We start from the raw sequence: 21,083 nt of genomic DNA, 5'->3' as shown, positions 1-21,083 counted from the left end.
TCCTGCACATGCTCTGGGAAATGTTGCTGTGAGACAAGCCCTATGAGCTCAGGGTGGAGCGTGAGAGCTGGATCTAGTCCAGGCCGTGGCACTGGCCAGCGCCAGGCAGATGCTCATCTTTGTGGGGCTCGTTTCTGTACCTTTCCTGCCTGCCCTTCAGGAATCTTACTAGCAAGGCCTAAAATGGGAAATGCAGTAGGTCTTCCACCATGATGAGTAAAACCCTCGGCCTCATGGCCCGAGGCTTACCTCTGCCTTCTGTCCACCTCGAAAGCTGATGCCATCAGAAATGCACGACTGGAATTCAGCAATGGTGTAGTACTCCACCTCAACAGAAGGGGGCTCTGGTGGCTTTGGCAGTTGGAACCCCTAAGGTTAAGGAACACACAGTGGGCAAAACCCGCCCAAATCAGAAGAGTAACATGGCCAAGGGTTGGTCCCCACTCAGTCCCAGCGGGTGTGGATGGCTGTTTACACCAGCTGGACAGCAGCTGGCCTGAGTACGTATCTATCACCGGAGTCTCAGGGTGTATATCGCCAGGGGACTGCTCTGATGAGGCTTTCTGATAATACTCAAGATTCATGGGAGACTTGTCTGAGCTATCAAAATGCTCACATTACTATTACTACTGTCATCATCATCATCATCATTATTACTCTGAGAGAGGTGTCTTGCTTTGGGACCCAGGCTAGAGTGCAGTGGAGTAATCAGAGCTCACTGCAGCCTCCTTCTCCTGGGCTCAAGTGATCCTCCCACCTCAGCCTCCCCAGTAGCTGGGACTACAGGCACACACCACCACACCTGGTTAATTTTAATTTTTTTTTTTTTTTTTTTGGTAGAGAGGATCTGGAAGAGTTTGCTAAAAAAAGAAAAGAAAAGAGAGAGAGAAAAAAAAGTAGAGACAGGGTTTTGCAATATTGCTTAGGCTGCTCTCAAACTCCTGGGCTCAAGCAATCCTCCTGCCTCAGCCTCCCAAAGTGCTAGGATTACAGGCATAAGCCACTGTGCCCAGCACAAAAAATACAGTAATTTCTAATCTTACATCTCTGGAGGTCAAGTTTTCAGATGCCTCAATAGCTGAATCTCAAAATGAAAACTAAAAAGCAAGAAATCTCCTGTAATCGTAGTGCTTTGGGAAGCCCAGGTGGGAGCACTGCTTGAGGCCAGGAGTTTGAGATCAGCCTGGGCAAATAGTGAGACCCCATTTCTAACACACACACACACACACACACACACACACTAGGTGGACATGGTGTTATGCACCTGTGGTCCCAGCTACTTGGGGAGGCTGAGGCAGGAAGACAGCGTGAGCCCAGGAGTTCGAGGCTGCAGTGAGCTATGAACAGACCACTGCACTCCAGCCTGAGTGACAGAGTGAGACACTGTCTCAGAAAAAAAAAAAAAAAAAAAAAAAAGCAGCGAAATCACTCTAACAAAGCCCTCGCACACTGACTGCCCTGTGGGAGAGGAAGGAAATCCACTGTTCTGGAGTCTAGGGGCGAGGACTGCAGGTGGGACTTCTGGCAGCACAGGCAAGGCAATGGAGCACAACTGGTCTCTAGTCTGGGGTGGGTGTGTAAGGAGGCAGTGCGGTTGGGTGAGCAAAGTCTTTAGCTGGTCATCATGACGAGGCCAGATAGGCAGGTAAGCACTAAATAAAACTCGCAATATTCTGTGGGCAGGGTAGAACTCACTGGAGATCCTCAATGCTTTTCAGACACTGGCACAGCAGCATCTAAGCATGACATTCAAGGACATATAGAAGCTGGCCTTGGCCCATGGTTTGTGGGCCTCCCCCATTCATTTAACAACTGTTTGTTGTGCGTCTACTGGGTGCCAGACACTGGTCTAAGGCACCGAGCGCTCACTAGGAAACTGAATGGACAACGCGTTGCCCTTGTGGATTGTACACTTTTGCTTCACTGGTCTTCTCTCTACTCTGCTAAAATATACTTTGTACACCGCTATTTATGTCCTCCCTCATGCAAAGGGATTCAAATAAAGCAATTGAGAAAAAAAAAGTTGTGGGAGGGATAACGGGACGGGAAGAAGCTTGGTGTAGCAGGAAGACCTGGAAAGACCTCAACCTTGGGGCTGGACTCCAATCACAGCAATTTACCAGCTGTGTGGCCCTGGGCAAAGCCCTTGATCTCTCTGAACTTCAGTTCTCTCATCTGTAAAATGGAACTAATGCCAGCGTCCTGCAGAGGATCCCTGAAATAACATACATCACTTTGGGCCCAAAGAGGGGCATAGGGAGAGCTCAATAAATAGAAGCTGGAGCTCAGCCCTCCTTCTGAACTTCTCTCTTCTTCCCAGCCTTCCTCATCCTTCAAGGCTCTGCATGTCCTAACCCCACCAGTTGAAACTGAGCTGGGTCCGAGTGAGTGAGGTGTGGGAGGAAGCTGCTTTTGAGGGATTGAGTGAGAATCTGCCACCTTTCACGGCCCCAGGGCCTGGCTGTGCAGCCGTGCATGTGAGCAGACACAGCCCAGGCTCAGCCCAGAACACATCTCTGGCCAGGTGGGATGCAGCTGGGCCTAACTGGAAACAGCAGCCCTGCCTCAGCAATCCCCGCATTTGGTAAGTGTGGAAGGAATTACCCCATTCTTGCCAAAATCAAGTCTGCCTGAAAATAATTAGCCGTGGCTAGAAGAGATGGTTGGGAGGGAGAATTCAGTGTCTGGGTATATAAAACTCAGGAGGAAAAAGAGAAACTCCACTGGGGTCCATGGCCAGGGCAAGGAAGATCTCATCTCCAGGGATGAAATATTTAAAAACCATATTTTTATGGAGGGCCTACTCTTCCATAGACTGGTGCCATCCCCCCTAGCCAGGGCTGATATCACTGACCACAGGAACTCTTGCTGCTGAGCCCAAATGTGACTTCAGAATCCTCTTTAACCCAGTGCAGCACCAGGTAGTACTACCAAGCAGGCAAGAGTTGACATAGGAAATGGAAACCCGTTTGCTAGCCCGCCACATACATCATCTCATTTCATCCTTGCAACAGCCCTAAGAGATGGCTAGTACTATCCCATCTGATAACTAAGGGCACTGAAGCTTGTAGAGGGCAAGTGGCTTACCTACAGTCTCTCTGCCTCTAAGTGTCAGAAGTGGAATCCGAATCCATGCCTGGCACTTGAAGACCCACTCTTTCCACTACATCCCACTGCGCCTACTAACAGTTCTTTGTTCCAGGACTCTTGGCCTGCCACCAGCATTGCAGGCACCCCAAGCCCTGGCCCCTGATGCCTATCTGCCTGCCCGAGGGTCTGGACACCAGGAAACCCCACCCACATGAGCCAGGGACCCTGGCATTGTTAACCTCTTGAAGCTGGGGTATGAGCCAGTCCTTGCAACTCACACTCCTCCCTGGAAGACGTTCACTGATCTGCCCTCTGCCCTCCCGGACTCTGCCATCCACCACCTGCACTGGGCATTCCTGACCAAGGAAAGCTGAAAGGCTTCCAGGCTAACATGGACAGCAGCCCCATTTCCAGCCCCTGGCAATGCCCTGGCTGGACACTTTTGCTGGGCAGTCTAAATGTTTATGTCTGCCAATGCAGTGGCTGGGATGGATTTATTTAGCTTTGGAGTGCGGTGTGTTTCCGATTATAAACTGTCCAGCCAGGCCCCCAGGAAGACTGGGATCTGCAGGCTTCCCTCCCTGCCCCCAGCCCCACAAAACTAGAAGCCCCAGCAGGGCCCTGGAAAACCCCTGGATCAAGAGGCTCTGCAGCAAGATAGCCAATTGATCGGGCGGCTGTAAGTGCATCCACAGAAAAGGAAGGAAAAGGGAGAAGAAATTCAGTACACATACCAGGCTGGATTCTCTGCGTGGTGGAGGTCTTGTCCGTAGGTTCGGGGAGCCTAAAGGAAGAGACGTGGCTTCAGAAATCCCAGTCAGACGATGGGCAACAGTGCCCATACCTGCCTTCCCTAGGTGAAACTAACTCCTGGTCCTTCTAGTTCATGCTTTTGCTCAGCCTTTATGAAGGCTTGATGCTCTTAAGTCACTATGGGCGCTGTAGTTGGGCTTCTTCAAGGGGAAACTTAGACCTTTATCTTGGCTGTGCTTCCAGGAGATCTATGAACCCTCTAAAATTATGTGCACTTTTCAAAATGTGCAGCCATATGGGCATTTTTCAGGGTAACGGGTGTATAGATTTATCAGATTTTCAAAGTTAGGAGCAGAGACCATGTCTATTTTTTGCTTACTATTAAATCCGTAGAAGCTAGCACAATGCCAGGCAAGAGGAGGTGCCCAATAACTGTTTCCCAGCTGTTCCCTAAAAGATTTCAGGCACGAGAGCTAACTTAACCCAGTGGAGCTAAACTAAAGAAACAGCTTTCCTCCAGATTTTAAGAATGGCTGGACACAAATAAAAGCTAGGCTCCTATAACACAGAAGTTTTAAGCCTCAACAAAAGGCATTGTTGGACCAGAGATGGAGGGTGCCAGACTGCCCGGAGTCTCCTGTAGAAATGAAGGTGATTCCTGAAGAATGCCCTGTTGAAACTGCCTGTGCAGAGTGGTAAAGCCTTAGCTCCTAGGTCTTTTAGGTTTCCAGGAACCAGTGGAAAGTCACAGGGAAGGAGCTGCTAAGGCCCAGAAAGACGTTTCTCTACAGACTGTCCCTGTGTAGGGCAGCCCTGCATATAGCACCCACATTCAACAGCCCAGGGAAATGTGTTTTTTTGATTTTTTAAAAAAGTCAACTACACATCATCTATCTTGATTTATAAAGCCTTTACCATAAGGAAAAAAAAGCATTTCTTGCTCTTGGAATGCATGTATCTGCAGAGTGACCATTGCTGGCTCTCCACTAGAGAAGGAGGGAACGCTACCACCTACATCCTCATGTGATCTAGCTTCCGTGGAGCAGCTGGGAGCAGTTGAGTCATCATACTCCTCTGCCTTCTCCACTCCTGTGATTAGCATGACACAAGCTGACAGAGTGAGGGTCAAAGGCCAGTCTGTAGCCCAGGAGGAAAACACCATGGGGGTCCTATGCACTCCCCTGGCTTTCATGCACCCATGCCTATTCTCTAAGGAGCTTTGCAGTGAGGACCTAGAGGTCAGCGAGGTTCTTACTGATCTGGGCCCGCTGAGGGGCAATCCTGGCCACAGCTGGAGAGCCCTGGGCCAGCCTGGAGACAGTCCTGTCAGGAACGCCCACGGCGCTGCCATTGGAGGCATTGCAGAGGATGGGCAGGCTGATCTCTTTCTTGGTGATGGGGGCCTCGTGGCCCTCGCCTTCAGCTGGTGGAGTTTCTTTGTCCCCAGATGCCTTCTTGTTCAGTAGGTTGCTGATCTCCATGATGTTCCCGATGATCTCCACTGGACCGGCTAGGTTCTTCTTCCGGGTTGGGAGGTCATCCTTGGCCTTCTTCAGGTAGGATGCTGGCGCCCAGCCCTCTTTGCCTAGGTATCTGTGGGGAGGAGCGGATGTGCTATTGTTAGAGCACTCTGACCTCACACCCCACTTCCAGGCCCTAGGATCCATCTGGCCTTGCCCAGTGGAGCCTTCCCTACCATGTTCTGCAAGGCTTGGCAATCCCAATACTCTGGAGAGAAATGGCACCAAGGGTGGGTGGAAAAGACACCCAGACACCAATTCCCACTGCCCCCCCTCCCCCCCACCATGCTCCTTTTTCTTTGCCTGATCCCTCTTGGGGTGGGCTCTCGCTCTCTGCAAAGTCAGGCAAACGTGGGAGCTTGGGATCAGATTTATCAACTTTTGGGTTGCCCAAAGGAGGACTTCATAATGGCCTGCTATTTCCCAGTCAGTTGAGGATAATTGGAAAGATAAGAAATGAGAAGGTGCGGATGTGGTAAGTAGAGTTAAATGGCCTGTAGGAAGGGGAGGTATTACAGAGGGAATTGACTCTAGAAGGTGAGAGTCAGGCAGTCTGAGTTCTAGTCTATGGTACCTTGCACAAGTCCCTTCCCTGGAGCTCAGTTTATGTCTCTTCTGCAAGATGCAGGGATAGAGTCGCTGCTAAAAATGTACCCAGAAGGACAGACACGTTGAGATCACCTAAGATATCTCCAACATCTTAGTTGGAATGGCTCCTCCATGCCAGATGACCGAATGGGAAAGCTGTGATGCCACTGCAGGGAGAGTGGGTGGATCCTCTATAGACTGTCACAGACCAAGTTCACAAACCAGGCTAAACTTACTGTAGTGGAACAAGGATGCATTGTTCAATAAGTGATTTGGGGCTGGGCGAGGTGGCTCACACCTGTAATTACAGCACTTTGGGAAGCTGAGGCAGGAGGATTGCTTAAGGCCAGCCTGGGCTACATAGCAAGACCTCATCTCTACCAAAAAAAAATTTTTTTTAAAAATTAACTGGGTGTGATGGCACATACCTGTAGTTCCAGGTACTTGGGAGGCTAAGGTGGGAGGATTGCTTGAGCCCAGGAGTTTGAAGCTACAGTGAGCTATGATCATGCCACTGCATTCCACTCTGGGAGACAGAGTGAGACTCTATCTCCAAAAATGTAATAAGTGATTTGGGGAAAACTGATGACCCAGTTAGGAAAAACAAGTAAGACAGACACTGGTTTTATACCATATAGTAGAATAAAAAAATAGAAGATTCACATAATGTTGGGGGTTGAGAAAGTCTACGTGGGGCTCCAAAAGCAGAAACCATAAGTGAAAAGACAAAAGCACATGACTAGATAAAACTAAAACCAAAGCAAAACAAAAACAAAAGGAAACAAAACCAAAAGCTCATAAACAAAGGCAAAAGGCAAATGATAGGGCTGACTTAATTTCTGGTGATTCGATGACTTCTGAAAACAAGCTTTTCCTTTTTTCCTCGTGGTGTTTTCACCCAAACCCATGGAGACTTCACTTCCTGGTCCAGTAGTCATTGACCAGTGCCCCCAAGTCTGGGTTGCAATGTCCCCGTCTGCTCTCTGGGATACATCTGGCTCTTTGGAATGGCCCCTCCACACCAGATGTCTGAAACTCCCCCTCCCCCGTCTTCCTGATCTGACCTTGTTCTTGGGCACTCTTTAGGTGGGAGAAAAGGAATATGAAAGCTGAAGTTTTGCGAGAAAGCTCAGGTAGGAGGTGGCTGCTTATGTTCATGTCACAGAAACATGCAGGCAGGCTGAGCCCAGCTCGCCTCCCCAGGGACTGGGAAGCAGATGTGAGTTAACACATGGGTGGGAGTCAGGGGCCTGTCTTGGCTCCCTGATGCAATGGGTGCAAACAGAGGCACAGAATTTTAAGAGTGGATGGGAGCAATGAGTAAAAATACCTGATCTTCACGTGAGCCAACAACTACGGCTCAGAAAAGCAAGGGGGTCACACAGTGAGCGCTTAGCAGCATCTGGCCCAGAGCCTGGTGCTCTTGCATCTCAGAGAAAAGACAAAGATGAGCCCACTGGCCCTCACTGACGGTTTTTCTACATCGACACTGGAGAGCTATGGGGAGAGGGGGCTCGTGGAGGTGAAGGTCAGGCCTGCTTAGGGCCCCGAGTGCTCCTATTTGTGTTCCTTCAGTGCTATATGGATAAAATTAGATTCCAGGAGGAGAAACGCGAGGGAATCAGGAGTGGCTGTGTGTGTCTGGGTCCAGCTCTGCTCACATCTGCTTTCCAGCTCTGGCGAATGAAATGACTCCAGCGGGAAGCAGGCTGGAAAGGGCACGATGGAGAGAGTGCAAGTGTGTGTGTGTGTGTGTGTGTGTGTGTGTGTGTGTGTGTGTGTAGGGGTGGGGGGAGAAGAAAGACAGGAAATGAGGATCAACGTAGAGCCTGGAATGTTGGGAAATGGCATATTTAAGGGGGTGTCTGGCAGCCTTTTTAAGGTGGAATCTTTTCAGCCGGGTTTTCTCAGTCTGAGCTCCTGCTGGCTGTAAGACTAGGCCATGGGGACAGGAGCAGACTAGAAGCAGCTCAGAGTGACTTTGTTGGTCATTTTAGAAAACTAAAAAATAATAATAAAGCAGCCTTGTAGATAAGCTCCAGGCAAGTGAGCTAGGCCACCAACCTGCCAGAATGTTTCCTGACTTTCCCATGTCAGACTCATGGCTGGTGGATTATTGGTTGACTCTAGTTTCCATTGCTCAGAGAACATAAAAGTCTAGGGGCAGTGGCTTTGGACAACACACGTCCAGATGCACAGTCCCATCCTGCCCAATGAGACAGAAAGGGACATATCAGCCCTCCTGACTGATATGCACTAGGGCTCCAGGGTGGGGTGGGGTAGGGGCAGGGTAGGGGTGGGGGGTGCGGTGCATGCCATGGAGCTGTGTTCCATCAGGTCAGACTAAGGTGCAATCTCCGTATGGCCAGTGACCTCAGCATGGACTAGCCTTTAATGCCATCATGTTGTGCCATGTTCTGAGCAACTGTCCCATGAGTACTCGCATCGCCTGGGGCACAATGGTGCCACTGCACAATCCCGTCCCCTCTGTGGGAGACCACCTAGAATGCATGTCCCGCCCACAGTGGGTCTGGGGGCCCCAGAGCCCATGGATATAGGACTATCCCTGTCAGCTGGGTAACTGGCAGAGAACAGAGAAGGTGGGCAAAGTCATCACAGCGGAGCCAGTTCCAAGGACACCAAAAGCACTTCCTGAGATCAAGTCTGGAGCATTTCCTGAGAGCAGGGGTCCTGGAAGGGCAGGTATTGGCTAGGTAATGGTGAGTGAAACCCACAGGATTGTTTGCTTCCAGAAGGTCAGGAAAGACCCCACTTCCCTACCCACACCATTCAATAGGATTCTAGGCTGAGAACTGTGATTAGGCCTGGGAGAGGAAGGGGCAAGAGAAGGAAGAAGCCTCTGACGGCCTGAGCCGAGGCCTGACTTCTGCTCCAGCCCTTGCAACCAGCCCTGCAGATTGGACAGCCAGTCCCCATCCACCAGGGACATGGCTGCAAGAGGCCTGCATCTGCGCCCGCCCCCGCTCCCAGCCCACCTCCCTGAGTGCTGAACCTGGGCAGCAGAGGTTGCCTGCTGGGACTTCAGCAAGGCCTGCGGTCGCCAGTGCTCCAGGCAGCCCTAGCTATGGAGCAGGCCAGGCAGCCAAGGCCGGACACACAAAACCAAATTCAGATGTGCTGAACTCTCTTGGCAGATACGTGGGAAGGGATTGCACCACAGCCTGCACGCTGAGCCGGGGCCTCTGTGCCCCGCTGGCTGTGACTCAAGCTCTGCTTTACGCGTCCCAGGAGAAAATTTGCAAGACGAGCACTCTCTGGTTGAGCTGTTCAGCTGTGCAGAGGTGCAGCAGCCCAGCCCTGTGACGTGGGCACAAAGCTGTCAGTATCTACCTGCCATCAGGTGACTGCGGCCACTTTGCACTCTCCCCAGGGCCCAGGTGGGCGAGAGGCATCTCGTTCATACATGTCAGGGTTCCCTACCTGATATACCACCAGCCTTCCAGATTCTTCCGGATCACCTCCACTGTGACGCCCTTCTCAAAGCCAATCTCGTCCTTGCTTTGGCTAGTGTAAGGCTGCACGGTGACATACTTCTCCTCTGGGGGTGGGAGCAAGAAAGCAAGATTAGTTGAGGTCAGGGTGCAGGTCCTGCTTCCTGTCCCCTCCTCCTGCCCTGGCCTGGCCTTTGTTCAGCTGCTTGCCAAGAAGGTGCACTGGGTGGGCTCTGGCTTCTCCAGGGGAGGGAAGGACCAGGCCCCAGAGGTGGCAGCAGGGAGACCATGGGAGCAGGGGTCACCGCTGCTCCCAGTGTGTGCCAAAGCCAGCCAGGACTCAGGTTGTCAGGCAAGGCCCTGGGAGTGGGGAGTCGGCTCTCCCAGCCTGATAATGGCAGCCAGGCTGCAGGGACCTTGAAGTCCACAGGGCTGCAGAAGCTTGCTGGGCCGAGGGCAGGATTAGGAGAAGCCGGCTCCTCATGAGGTGAACTTGCATGCCTTGAGGCCCCATGGCATACTACCTCTCTTCGAAATGTGCCCTGTTTCCATCTGTGTCCCAGACGAACTCTCGTATCCCTGCCCCCAGCTCAACCTCTTGCATCCTTCCTCTGTCTGACCTTCAGAGGCTCTAGGGACACCTCGGTGAAGCCTTCCCTGAGCACCCAGTTCATCCATTAACACCTGGTCATGTAATCTCCCAAGAGGAGTCCATGGAACCCAAGTCTTATGGGAGCAGTTATGTGTGTTTTGTTAAGACAAGGGTTCACGGCCAAATGAGCTTGGAAACACCAAGCACAGCACAATCAGGTAGCACCCTGGGGCCGTTATTGGGCCAGTGCACCCAAGCGGCTTCTGCAGGAGAACGTGCTGTGCCAACCACACAGCCGAGGCCCAGCCCCTCTGGAGGGCAGCCTGCTCTATTTTCAAGGATGTCACTTCAGGGTCTTGCCCAAGGTCTTCCCTAGGCACTGGGAAAGAAGTCCTTGTACACTCTCAGGAAGGCTTGGGAGGACAGGTGTGGGGAGAATGGGGTACCACGATGCCTCCCCTGGTTTTTCTCAGCCTCTCTCCTGGCAGGAGGCCTGGGTGCCTCCCGTTTGGGTCCTTGATCAGGCTTCCAGGAGGGTGTTTCTTCCATGCCTGCTGGGGTCCAGCTCTCCCTGTCCCAGGAAGCTCCTGATAGGTAGACCCCACAGGTGAGTACTCCCTGGCTGTGCTCCTAGCTGGCTGGCTAAAGAGTCCCTGCCTCCTGGCTGAGACACTCCGTAGAGGACTGCTCGGGGTGGAACACTCCCCGCCTCCTCCTCTGGGGGAACAGGAGCTCAGACAGGAGGAGGAAGTGGCAGTCTGGCCATGCCCTTCTGGAGGGTCACCCTGGGCCAATGTCGTCCTCTCTAGTGTGGGTGCTCCCCAGGGGCTGAGACAGTGCCTGGCAGACAGCGAGAGACTGTTGACTGCATCACGACCAGGCAAGGCTGAGCACGGGTGCTGATGGGAAGCGCTGTGAGCTCAAAACAGCAGGATGCTGGCGCAGACTGCTGGCCTCTGGTCTCTGGGACACCCACCCCTCCTGGCTCCCAGCTGTGACAGCCACCCCCTGGGCTCCTTGACTGGACGCTGACAGGCAGCCTGCCTAAGACTGGTGGCCGTGGGGGTGGGAGGCAGCTGCCACCCCAACCCCCAGTTGTGGGAGGGCCATCTGTCCACTCTCCCCTGGATTATTGGGGTCCTGTCTGCAGCCCTGTGCTGAGCTGAGATAGCAGCTCCCTTTGGGGGTGGTTGTGGCTGCCCTGCTGGGCTGTGAGGACAGAACAGATGGGCCACTAGCCAAATTCAAACGGCTGCCCAAAAGCAGAAGGAGGGTGATGACCCATGGGAGCCTGCAGGATTTTTCAGCACGCCCTTCTCTGCTGCAGAACTTGGTCAGCATCGACTCAGGGAGGGCCTTATTCCTGGAGGCTTTCAGATTCCAACCCAGCCATGCTTCGAACTGCTGCCAAGGCGGCCTGAGAACCCTGCCCAGCCAGATTCTGACTCGGCCCTTTGAGAAGTTCAGGGCTCCACAGTCCAACTCTCTCCGCTCTCCTGCCTGCTCCTGGTTCTGCTCCATTTTCCAGTGAGGCATGGCAAATCCCGGCCCAGCGGCGGCCAGAGGGGCAGCGCCAGGCTTCAGGAATCCAGGATTCTGAGGTTAGGATGAAGCGAGGCCTGGGCTCCACATTTTGCCTTTGTTCAGCTGGGCTATTTTTAAAAGTCTGTGGTTCGAGCAGGAAGCCATCATTAAGGTTTTCCTAGGCAAGGTTGCATTTGCAGGGAAAAATGACAGCCCTTCTCATGGGAAGATCAGAGGAGCCCTGCCCTGCCTCATGGCAGAGAACAGGGTCTAGACCATCATGCGGGCTCAGCCTCCTGGGCCACCACGGCCCAGCCCCAGCCTTCACAGCCTCCTGGGGTGTGTGGAAGACAGAATCCCGTGGGCCATGTAAGCTCAGGCTTTCTCCTGACCTCTTGTGGGTGGGAGCAGAACCAGGGATATCAGTGCTGGCTGGTAAAGTTGAGCTGCTCCTGCAAAAGGTTCTTGGGGGTCCTGGGGCTGCAGCAACCACAGATGTCCAGGAGTTCATGTGCTGCTGGTGAGAGCTCCTGGATGGGGGGCTCGTCCTGCCCCGGTCACTGCACAGGTTGCAGGCATGAAAACCCAGAGCCCTCTTCCCTGGCAGGGCTAGGCAGGCAGACCAGGTCTTCCCAGCTCCTTTCCACCCAGATGGCTCAGATGGCAGAGGCATGGACTTTCCATGTGGACATGGGCCTTGTGGGTCTCAGGCCTTCAACTCACAGGTGTCCCAAGGGAGAGAGACTTGCTTGAGCCACAAACCCCATCTGGGGCCGCCAGACAAGAGAAGGCCCTCAGCGGGCAGCTGCGTGATTCAGGGTGGTCAAGGGCTCGGGAAGAGATTTCCCATTGGGAATGGGGTTGAAGAAAGGGAGGCTGTGAGCTCCAGTGGGATCCTCAGGGCTTCTGGGAAGCACTGGGGCCGTGGGTACTCTGACCACGCCACCAGGAGACGGTGGCAGCCTGCCCTGGGGAGGGCTAGCCAGGCGGTCAGCCGGGTGGGTGAGGGGGACAGGCCTGCTTTGGTTTTGGAGGCAGGGGCTGGATGCCCTGCAGTTTCCAAACCACAGAAGCCTCCTCTTCCCCAACACTTTCCCCTCTGTCAGCAGTCTCCTCACTCCCCTCCTGCCCGCACGACTTACCCAGCCCCACTGAGAGAGGCCTTTTGGTTCCAAGGGCCTGGCTGGCTGAGGGAATAGGGAGCGGAGGCTGTGGGGAAGCTCCGCTTTTCTCTTGTCTAGCTCCTCCACAACCTGCAGCCTGCTTCCCCCACCAGCTCGGCTGTTTGCAGCAAGCGTCTCCAAGCCAACTCTCTGCAAGTTTTTCTTGGCTGCCTGGTTTAACTTAGCCCATCAGGCTGAGGCTGGGAAATTATGTTGTTTAGGTCTCTTATTGAAGAGAGAGAAAGAAAGAGAGCAAGAGCTGGGGGCTTATATTTGCTTAGGTATGGGTGACCAAGAATTAGGCATTTCATTGCATATTTGTGTCTCTACATATCACTGTATGTCTGTGACTGGGCTATATGTGGTGCAAGGCGTTGTGTGTATGAAGCTGTATGTGTCCTTGTGAGTGTTGCTGTGGAGGTACGCGTGGCGTATGTGTGTATGTTGTGTATATGTGTGTGTGTGATGATTTTGTGACTGTGTATGATGCATTTGTGATTGTATAAACAGAAGACACATGGCACGGTGTATGCACAGCTGCATAACTGGAATTGTGTACGTGTACTGTGAGTGGCTGTGTGCCTGGGACTGTGGATATGTGGGTATTGGGGAGGCTGGATGTGACAGGGCACACAGTCATATCTGTGGCCATGAGGGCTGTGCATGTCTATGGGGTTGTGGAGACGGTCGTGTTTGGGGCTCAGTGTGCAAGGGTGTTTGGAGCCAAACCTTCATCCCTGCTGCACATTTCCAGACCTACGTCCCACTCTCTTTTGCCGCCAAGGCTTGAGCTACGTCCTAGCTTTAGGGTGGCCTTCACCCTATGTCCAGCCTGTTCTTGCTGTTTCTACAACTTGGCCCCCAGCCCTGAGTCAGCTCACTGGGTCTGGCCTGCCTGAGGCCCTGCCCTCAGGACAAGCTGGACTCCTCATGGCCAGTGCTCTGTGCCTGACGCTGAGCCAGCCATAGGCTGTAACACCTGTGTCCAGGCTTCCTGCTGCCTTGGACCTGGAGCAGACACCAAAACATGCTCTTATGGTCATTTAGAACCAAGTTGTGAGGGTGGGGGACACTGGGTGTCCCTGCTTCCAGAAAGGCCAATGTTTATGACATACCCCTCTCTGTGCCGTCATTCTGAGAAGCACACACACCCTGCTCCATGTGGGGCTGGCCAAGCCCTGGCCGAGGGGGGTCTGCAGATGTTTAGGGGTTTGATCAGCGGCCCAGCCCTGGGGGTTTGTTCCACTCCCTTACCTCCCAAGTTCCTGGATGCCAGAAAGATCCTGGGTGAGAAAGCTCTAAACCCACAAACATCTGATCAGCCCATGTGCCAGGTCTGGGGGGCTCCCTGGACTCCCCTGGATCAGGCCCCTCCTGAAGCCCCAGCACTTACTGCTCCTGGCTGGACCTGACCCCCAGCAGAGCCTGTTGGGCTGCACCCTGGTACTAGGCTGGATCTGGCTTTGCTCCCTTTCTAGTTTCCGTGGAGCTAGCAGGAGGAGCGTGAATGTGAGCCGGTCCTTCTTTCTGCTTTGTTTCCAAGCAACTGATAGAAGAACTTTGGCTGAGGGAGCCTTTTCTCAGAGGACAGGGGCCATGAAGGATAGGGGAGTGGGATGGCCCAGAGGGCTGGACATGCTTAGCTCCTTTAATCTGCAGCTTCCAGGGCCATTGTGGACTTTCTTAAAGACTCGAGACCCCCTGTCCCCCTCCTCAAGCCCCTGTACCTTTTCAAGGAACCCACAACTGTGTTCCATGACCCTCATACCCAGGATGTTGACAAAAGCCAGAGACAGCCCCAGTGCCACCCCAGTTCCCAAGCAGGCCCACCCCACACCAGCTGCAGTAGGTGAGAAAAAAGCCTGGCCCGTGAATCTGGCTGAATGAGGAGACCACAGGGCAGAGAGCAGAGCCCGGAAAGAAAGAGCAGTGTTAGCGAGAGACAGGCGGTCGCTGCGAGGGAGGAGAAGCCAGCTCCCGCAGTCACCTCGGCTGTGCTGCCTGTTGACCATCCCGCCCAGGGTCCACCGGCGATCCAGGCGCCGCAGATGGGCCTTGCGTCTCTTGGACACTGGTGTGGGAGATGGCGATGGAGCATGCGGCCAACAGCAACCGGCGGAGAGAATGGAGATGAGGATGAGATGGGATGGGGGCGGGAGGAAGGGGCACAGGGAGGGGAGGCCCACACTTCCAGGTCACCATCACCTGGACTGAACCAAAGGCATGCCCTGTTGGATGGGGCAGATATGACAGGTCATGGTTGGCACACAGGGAAAAATTCAGCCAAACTCCCCAGTGTGCGCCCCTGAGCCTAGGAGTGGGTTAAAGCCTTTAGAATCCCAGCACCTTAGAGACAAAGAGGGTCCCTAGCTCCAGCCCAGTGCAAGGCAGCCCCTCAGCTGCAGCCTCCAGGGATGGTGAGATCAGTGTCCCTCACTGCTGGGCGGTGCTGATTCCCAGGAGGGTTTGGGGTCCTGCAACATCTGAGCTTATGTCCACTCGCTCACTGAGTATTGACTGTGAACGTGCTACCTTGGACAGGCACCACACTTGGAAGAATCAGTGTGCCCAAGAGAGACTTGGATTCTTTCCTTGCGGGGCTGAAAGCTCTTGCCATTCTGGGAACTTTGCCCTGTGTCTCTGCATTCCCAGGGCCTAGCACAGGGCCAGGCACATAGCTGCATCCCAGGAAGCAGCTGTTGAATGGAATGACACAAGGGTGGGTGCCAGAGGCCCTGGCTCTGCTCCTCCTCTCAGGCCACGCATTGGGACATCTGATGACAGGGGCCCCCCTCCCCAGCTTCTCACTGCTCTGGACCCCGCGCACTGGGCAGCATCCTGCACTGCTCCTCTGGTGGCTGCTGCTCGGCTCTGAGCCCCCTGCACCCTCTGCTCAGACCCCAGCTCCAGATGCCTCTGTCTTCCTGTGGGACTCCCAGATGAAACAGACACTGGAACAGGGCTACAGGGTGCCAGCTGGCCTCACTTCCTGGCACCACACAAAGAAAGTGCCAGGCTGCCTGGGTCTGGGGATGGGAGGGGGGCCAGTGGCTGGAGTGAAAATAAAACCGTCCCAGACCACTGAGGCCCTGGGAAAGCATTCGCTTTCCTGGAAGGAGAGGGACCTGTCTGACCTGCCTCTTATAAGGAGGAGGGCTGGACAAAAGGCTAGGAGGTGTGGATTCCAGTCCAGGCCCCGCTGCCAGCAACCTGTGTCACTGGGAGGCCGGCCATTCCTCTCCAAGCCTCTCTGTCCTCATCTGTCTTAGAGTGACACCACCTGCCCTGGCGTGAGCCTAGACAAGGGGCTGAAAGGCTCTGGGAAACGTGAATCAGGTCCTGTGCAAGGCCTCCTGGCGGGGCGGGGAGAGGTGGAGGAGGTGTGTAGGGCTTCTCTGTAGAGATGGACGGGTTCAGCTCATGGCTAGACCAGAGGCCGCATTCACAGTAAGGTGTTGATGTTGGCATTTACTCTGTGTGCCAGGCCCAGTTTAAACCACGTACAGGCCGGGCGTGGTGGCTCAAGCCTGTAATCCCAGCACTTTGGGAGGCTGAGACGGGCGGATCACGAGGTCAGGAGATCGAGACCATCCTGGCTAACACGGTGGAACCCCGTCTCTACTAAAAAATACAAAAAACTAGCCGGGCGAGGTGGCGGGCGCCTATAGTCCCAGCTACTTGGGAGGCTGAGGCAGGAGAATGGCGTGAACCCAGGAGGCGGAGCTTGCAGTGAGCTGAGATCCGGCCACTGCACTCCAGCCTGGGCGGCAGAGCGAGACTCCGTCTCAAAAAAAAAACAAAAAAAAAAAAAACCCACGTACAGGGATCATCTCACTTGGGCCTCACAAAAGCCCTATGTGGTTAGCATCTTACAAATGGGGAAACAGAGGCACAGGGTTTTAAGGAATACTCTGTGTCAGGCAGCATGTGAATCCAGGCAGTCTGGCTCCAAAGCCCAGACTCTTACCACAGACTCTACACCCCGAGTTATTGCTCTTCCCCTAACTCTGCTGCCCCTTGGGCTGCCAAGCCCTGGGAAGAGGGGGCTGTGGGGAGGGGACAGGGTCTGGGTGCTGGGGAATCTGCTCACTACCTGGGTACACACCCTTGGTACAGCAGCACAGAAGACTGTGGTCTGTTCCGCATGTCCCACTATGCGCCCACTCTGGAGAAGCAGGTCCATACTGGTAGGTGTGGGACACAGGAGCAAAGGTAGAGACTTAGGTTCTGGTCTTCGCTCTATCACAAATGAACCCGAGGGCTCTCCTGGTTCACTGAAGCACCCTGCGAATGTCAGGCTTGGACCCGCACCTCTATCAGTGGTCAAGAAAGTCTCAACTCCCACCCTTACTACCATACTGAACTCCCACAGCACACCTGGGTTCAAGAGCCGCATGAACATACACCAGAGTGTCTCATGATAAGGACATACCAGAACAGCCAATCATCTTTTCTTCCCAAAGTAATGAAGCATGAGCTATTAGGAAAGCTTTGATAGGATGCAGGCTTCCAATTTCTGTCTACAGGGTTCAGAGCACCTATGATGGGATGGCCATAGTGCTGGGGTAGAGATGGCTGCAGAGGGAACTAGGGTCGGCCAATCTCTTGGCCATGTGGCTGCAGGTGCAGAGAGACTAGTGGACACACCACAGCAGCTGGGGCCTTAGGCCCAGGGGACCCATTCCTGAGCCCTTCTGTAGATCTGGGTGGGAAATGCCCAAGATGTGATGGTGGGATCCACAGCTATCCAGAAGTTGCCAGGAGTATTGGCACACAGGCCCTGTCAGAGGCGTGCAGAGGAAACTATTTTAGGAGAATCACCCTGGGCACGCGCGCGCGCGCGCGCACACACACACACACACACACACACACACCCCCTCTGAACGCAGAACCTGCACTGGCAGCCTGATTCTTCCTCCATCAAGGTCAAAATCCTGCACAACCTACTACTACTTGTTCTGCGTGCAAAGCACCTGCCGTCTGTTCCAACCAGGCTGGCATCTGTGCTCCACACCTCTCGGGCGCTTTCCTGCCTTGGCCTTCTCCCCACTCAGTGCCTAAGTCCTCCATAATCGACCCAGCAGCTCCGCTCTGACCTTCCTGGTGCAGCCTTTTCAACTGGGGCTCTGATTCATACACACACAGCCCTAGAGCTGCCTGTACTGCTTACAAGCAAAATGCTTCACAGAGAGGTGTGTGGCATAGCAGTGAGGACCACGGGACAAAGGAGGTGGACTAGGGTCCAAACCTGATAAATATCTTGAAGCCTCAGTTCCCACAGCTGGAAGGATGGGGATGGCCATAGCCACAGAGTCCTCCCAGGGTGGGGGCAAGGGCATTTCAGGACCCGGTCTAGTATTTGGTACTTTGTGAACTCCTGCTGTTTTTGAGAGGCCCTGGCATACCTTGTAGAATGTAGAACTAGGGGCTGGGCACTGTGTGCCTGTAATCCCAGCACTTTGGGAGGCTGAGGTGGGTGAATTGCTTGGGGCCAGGAGTTCAAGACCAGCCTGACCAACATGGTGAGACCCCCATCTCTACTAAAAACAAAAATTAGCCAGGCGTGGTGGTGGGCGCCTGTAATCCCAGCTACTCGGGAGGCTGAGGCATGAGAATTGCTTGAGCCCAGGAGGCAGAGGTTGCAGTGAGCTGACATTGTGCCACTGCACTTCAGCCTAGGAGACAGAGCAAGGCTCTGTCTCAACACCACCAAAAAGAATGTGGAACTAGGTAGGAGGCGAGGCTGGGGACTGCAGGCATATGAGGCCAGACCTAGCTCAGGGGCCAAGACTCTCCCCTGCTGTAGAGGTGCAATGGAACCAGAGGGGAGACGGGTGCAGGCTCGGCCCCAGGGCTCAGGGAGCAAGCAGCCCAGCCTGAACATGCGGACCTTTCCCAATGGGGCCTTGTCCCTGGAAACCTGTCACACAGTGGAAGCACATGGCAGGGGCCGAGGCTCTGGTCAAGGGGTTGAAATAAAGCCTCGACATAGGAGGAAGGGTGAGGCCCCAACCGCCCACCGCGTAACCGACATTTAGGGGAAGGATGAATAAGGAGCTGGCACTTGGAGGCTGCTTACTTTGGCCTGGCAGCAGGAAGCAGGCCTGGAGGTGGCCCGAGCGCCGGGTGGCGGCCTTGATCCCTCTGGCTTTCAGACACATCCGTCTGGACCATCCCCACCAACCGTCAGGGAAAGAATTCCTGCAGCCAGGCCATGGGAGGCTTGGAAGCCACTAGGAGCAGGCAGCCAGGAACTGGGGTGGCTCATATGGACTGGGATCAAGCAGCCTGCTCTGGGGAGTACGGAAGCCACAGATAGGTCCTGCTGGCTTAGGGGGCAGGGGCAGGCTCTTTGAAATGCAAGGAGAAAGACCCTGAAAAACCTCACTGAGTAGTTTTTAAGTGTTTGGAATTTAAAAAAAAAAAAAAAGGAAGAGCTGGGTGCAGTGGCCCACACCTGTAATTCCAGCACTTCAGGAGGCCAAGGCGTGTGGACTGCTGGAGCCCAGGAGTTTGGCCAATATGGTGAAAGCCCGTCTCTAGAAAAAAATACAAAAATACAAAAATAAAATAAAAAAAGGGGAGTGGGTGGGAAAACAAACCTCACAGAGTTAAAGCTAATCAGAGAGGCTGGCTGTGTAGGGGTCTGAGCCACCCCTCAGTTCCTGAGCCCCTGAGACAGAGCAGCAGGGGTCGGACTGGGGTGGGAGGTGAGATTTTGGGCCAGCCTTACTGAGATGGGATCCCAAGGGAGGAGGCTGGGATACGGCTCAGCTCACTTTAGGGGTTCCGTTGGTTTTAGGGAAGAGTGGGAGAGCTGCCCGCAGAGGCCGCGTTGCTTCCTGCCCCTTGGACCTGCAAGCCCTCACCTTCTCCAGTCTTGGAGGTGTTGATGTCGGAGTCATCCCGAGTACCATTCTGGGCCTCCAGGTAGGTGGCAGGGACCCAGCCCTGCTCCTCAGAGGTGCTCACGAACCACCAGCCTGCAGGGAGGACAAGAAAGAACAGGACTGTGAGAGACTGCAGGGCGACAGGCATGGCTCATGGGCCAGGACGAGGAGGGAAGGAGAGGCACAAGAAGTGGAGCACAGAGCCAGATGGCCTGGGCACCCAGCAAATGGCTGGCCCAGCTCCAGCCTTGAGGAGCCTGCATCTGTTCTAAGGCAGGAAAGACCAGCACACTCCCTGAGAAGTGGGACGAAAAAACTGTGACCCACACTAACAAATGTCTGATGGAAAATGAAACAGACATAGTGATATGTCCAGTGTGTGAAAATTCATCTTGTAGGAAAGGCCAAGGGAGCTCCGGCCATACAGCGAGACCATTTATGGTCTTTCAAACCCATTAGGATGCTGGTTTGCCTGGAGCTTGGCTGCCTTCTCAGCTTTCAAAGGCATCCAGACTAAGTGCCTCACAGACAGTGTCTAACAGTCAACGGTTGCCTTTTCCCCATCACCGGTCAGTGGTACCGTTGCATTGGCGCCACTCACAGCTACCCTTTAAGTGTGTTGACGTTTCAGTCACAGTAAGTGGGCACTGCATCCTCACACGATGCTTGAAGATCATGGCCAAGTGATAAAGCCTCATTCATACAAAGTCCTCTGAGCACCCAGGTCTTGGACTCCCCTGCCTTTGGTCCCTTCCGAGAAGGTCCTCTTCCCACGGTCCTGTCTTCCTCCTCATCCCTTCTTCCCTGATACGTCTTTGCCCCCAAAAGTAATTTGGTACTGATTCTCTTTTCTGCTCATGGCCCAGTTCTCCATTTCCTGTCTGGAGAACTCAGGGCTTCTCCCTGGGCAGCACTTGAGGCCCTGTCACCATCCACTGCAGCGAGTGACCACCCAAGGATCTAGGAAGCATGTTGGTGGGGGGAGGCTCTCTGATAGCTGCTGTGAAAACAATGGAGAGGAGGGGAAAACTGCCAGGTACCACTGCACAGTCGTGGGGAGACCTCAAGGACTTAGAACCCCAGCTCATCTTCTAGGTCTTCAACTAGGTCCCCACCGTCCCGTATGACAGGTCTGGGCTTGCAAACAGCCAGCAGTCTAGTCCTGAATGCCCTCTGTCTCTCCTACCCTTTCTGGGGAGTTCCACAACCCTCTGCTTGCAGCTCTGCGAAGCCCATGAAATGCCCTGGACCAGGAGTCTGGACTGTTGAGGTCCAGGCCTCTGTGGCTCTGGCACCTCAGGAGGGCCACTGCCCTTTTAGGGTCTCGGTGTCCTCCTCTCTGGAGAGGGGTTATCTCTGAGCTACTGGCTCAAACACCATGATCCAGGGCCCTGCGGGCTGCCTGGGACAGCCCACAGACTCCTCTGTCCCCTCTGCCTGGGACAGCCCACAGACTCTGTCCCTCTCTGCCTGGGACAGCCCACAGACTCCTCTGTCCCCTCTGCCTGAAC

General features: G+C 54.2%; 1 protein-coding gene across 5 annotated transcripts in view; it reads right to left on the bottom strand.

Moving 5' to 3' along the window:
* Positions 1–21,083, bottom strand: part of SH3PXD2A (SH3 and PX domains 2A) — a 259,572-nt gene that overhangs the window by 11,451 nt on the left and 227,038 nt on the right. For 3 of the 5 annotated variants that reach the window (XM_023206560.2, XM_023206562.2, XM_023206563.2), the window contains 6 exons: positions 19,552–19,665; positions 14,670–14,753; positions 9,393–9,510; positions 5,099–5,436; positions 3,825–3,874; positions 250–369 (listed from right to left, as the gene is read on the bottom strand). In XM_023206560.2, coding sequence (XP_023062328.1) covers positions 250–369; positions 3,825–3,874; positions 5,099–5,436; positions 9,393–9,510; positions 14,670–14,753; positions 19,552–19,665 — 824 coding nt within the window. The remainder of the gene's footprint in view (positions 1–249; positions 370–3,824; positions 3,875–5,098; positions 5,437–9,392; positions 9,511–14,669; positions 14,754–19,551; positions 19,666–21,083) is intronic. The other 2 variants (XM_023206561.2, XM_023206564.2) reach the window with 1 other exon arrangement.

This window comes from Piliocolobus tephrosceles, chromosome 9, assembly GCF_002776525.5.
Source record: "Piliocolobus tephrosceles isolate RC106 chromosome 9, ASM277652v3, whole genome shotgun sequence".
NCBI classification, from domain to species: domain Eukaryota; kingdom Metazoa; phylum Chordata; class Mammalia; order Primates; family Cercopithecidae; genus Piliocolobus; species Piliocolobus tephrosceles.
This window is presented reverse-complemented; position numbering and strand designations above follow the sequence as displayed.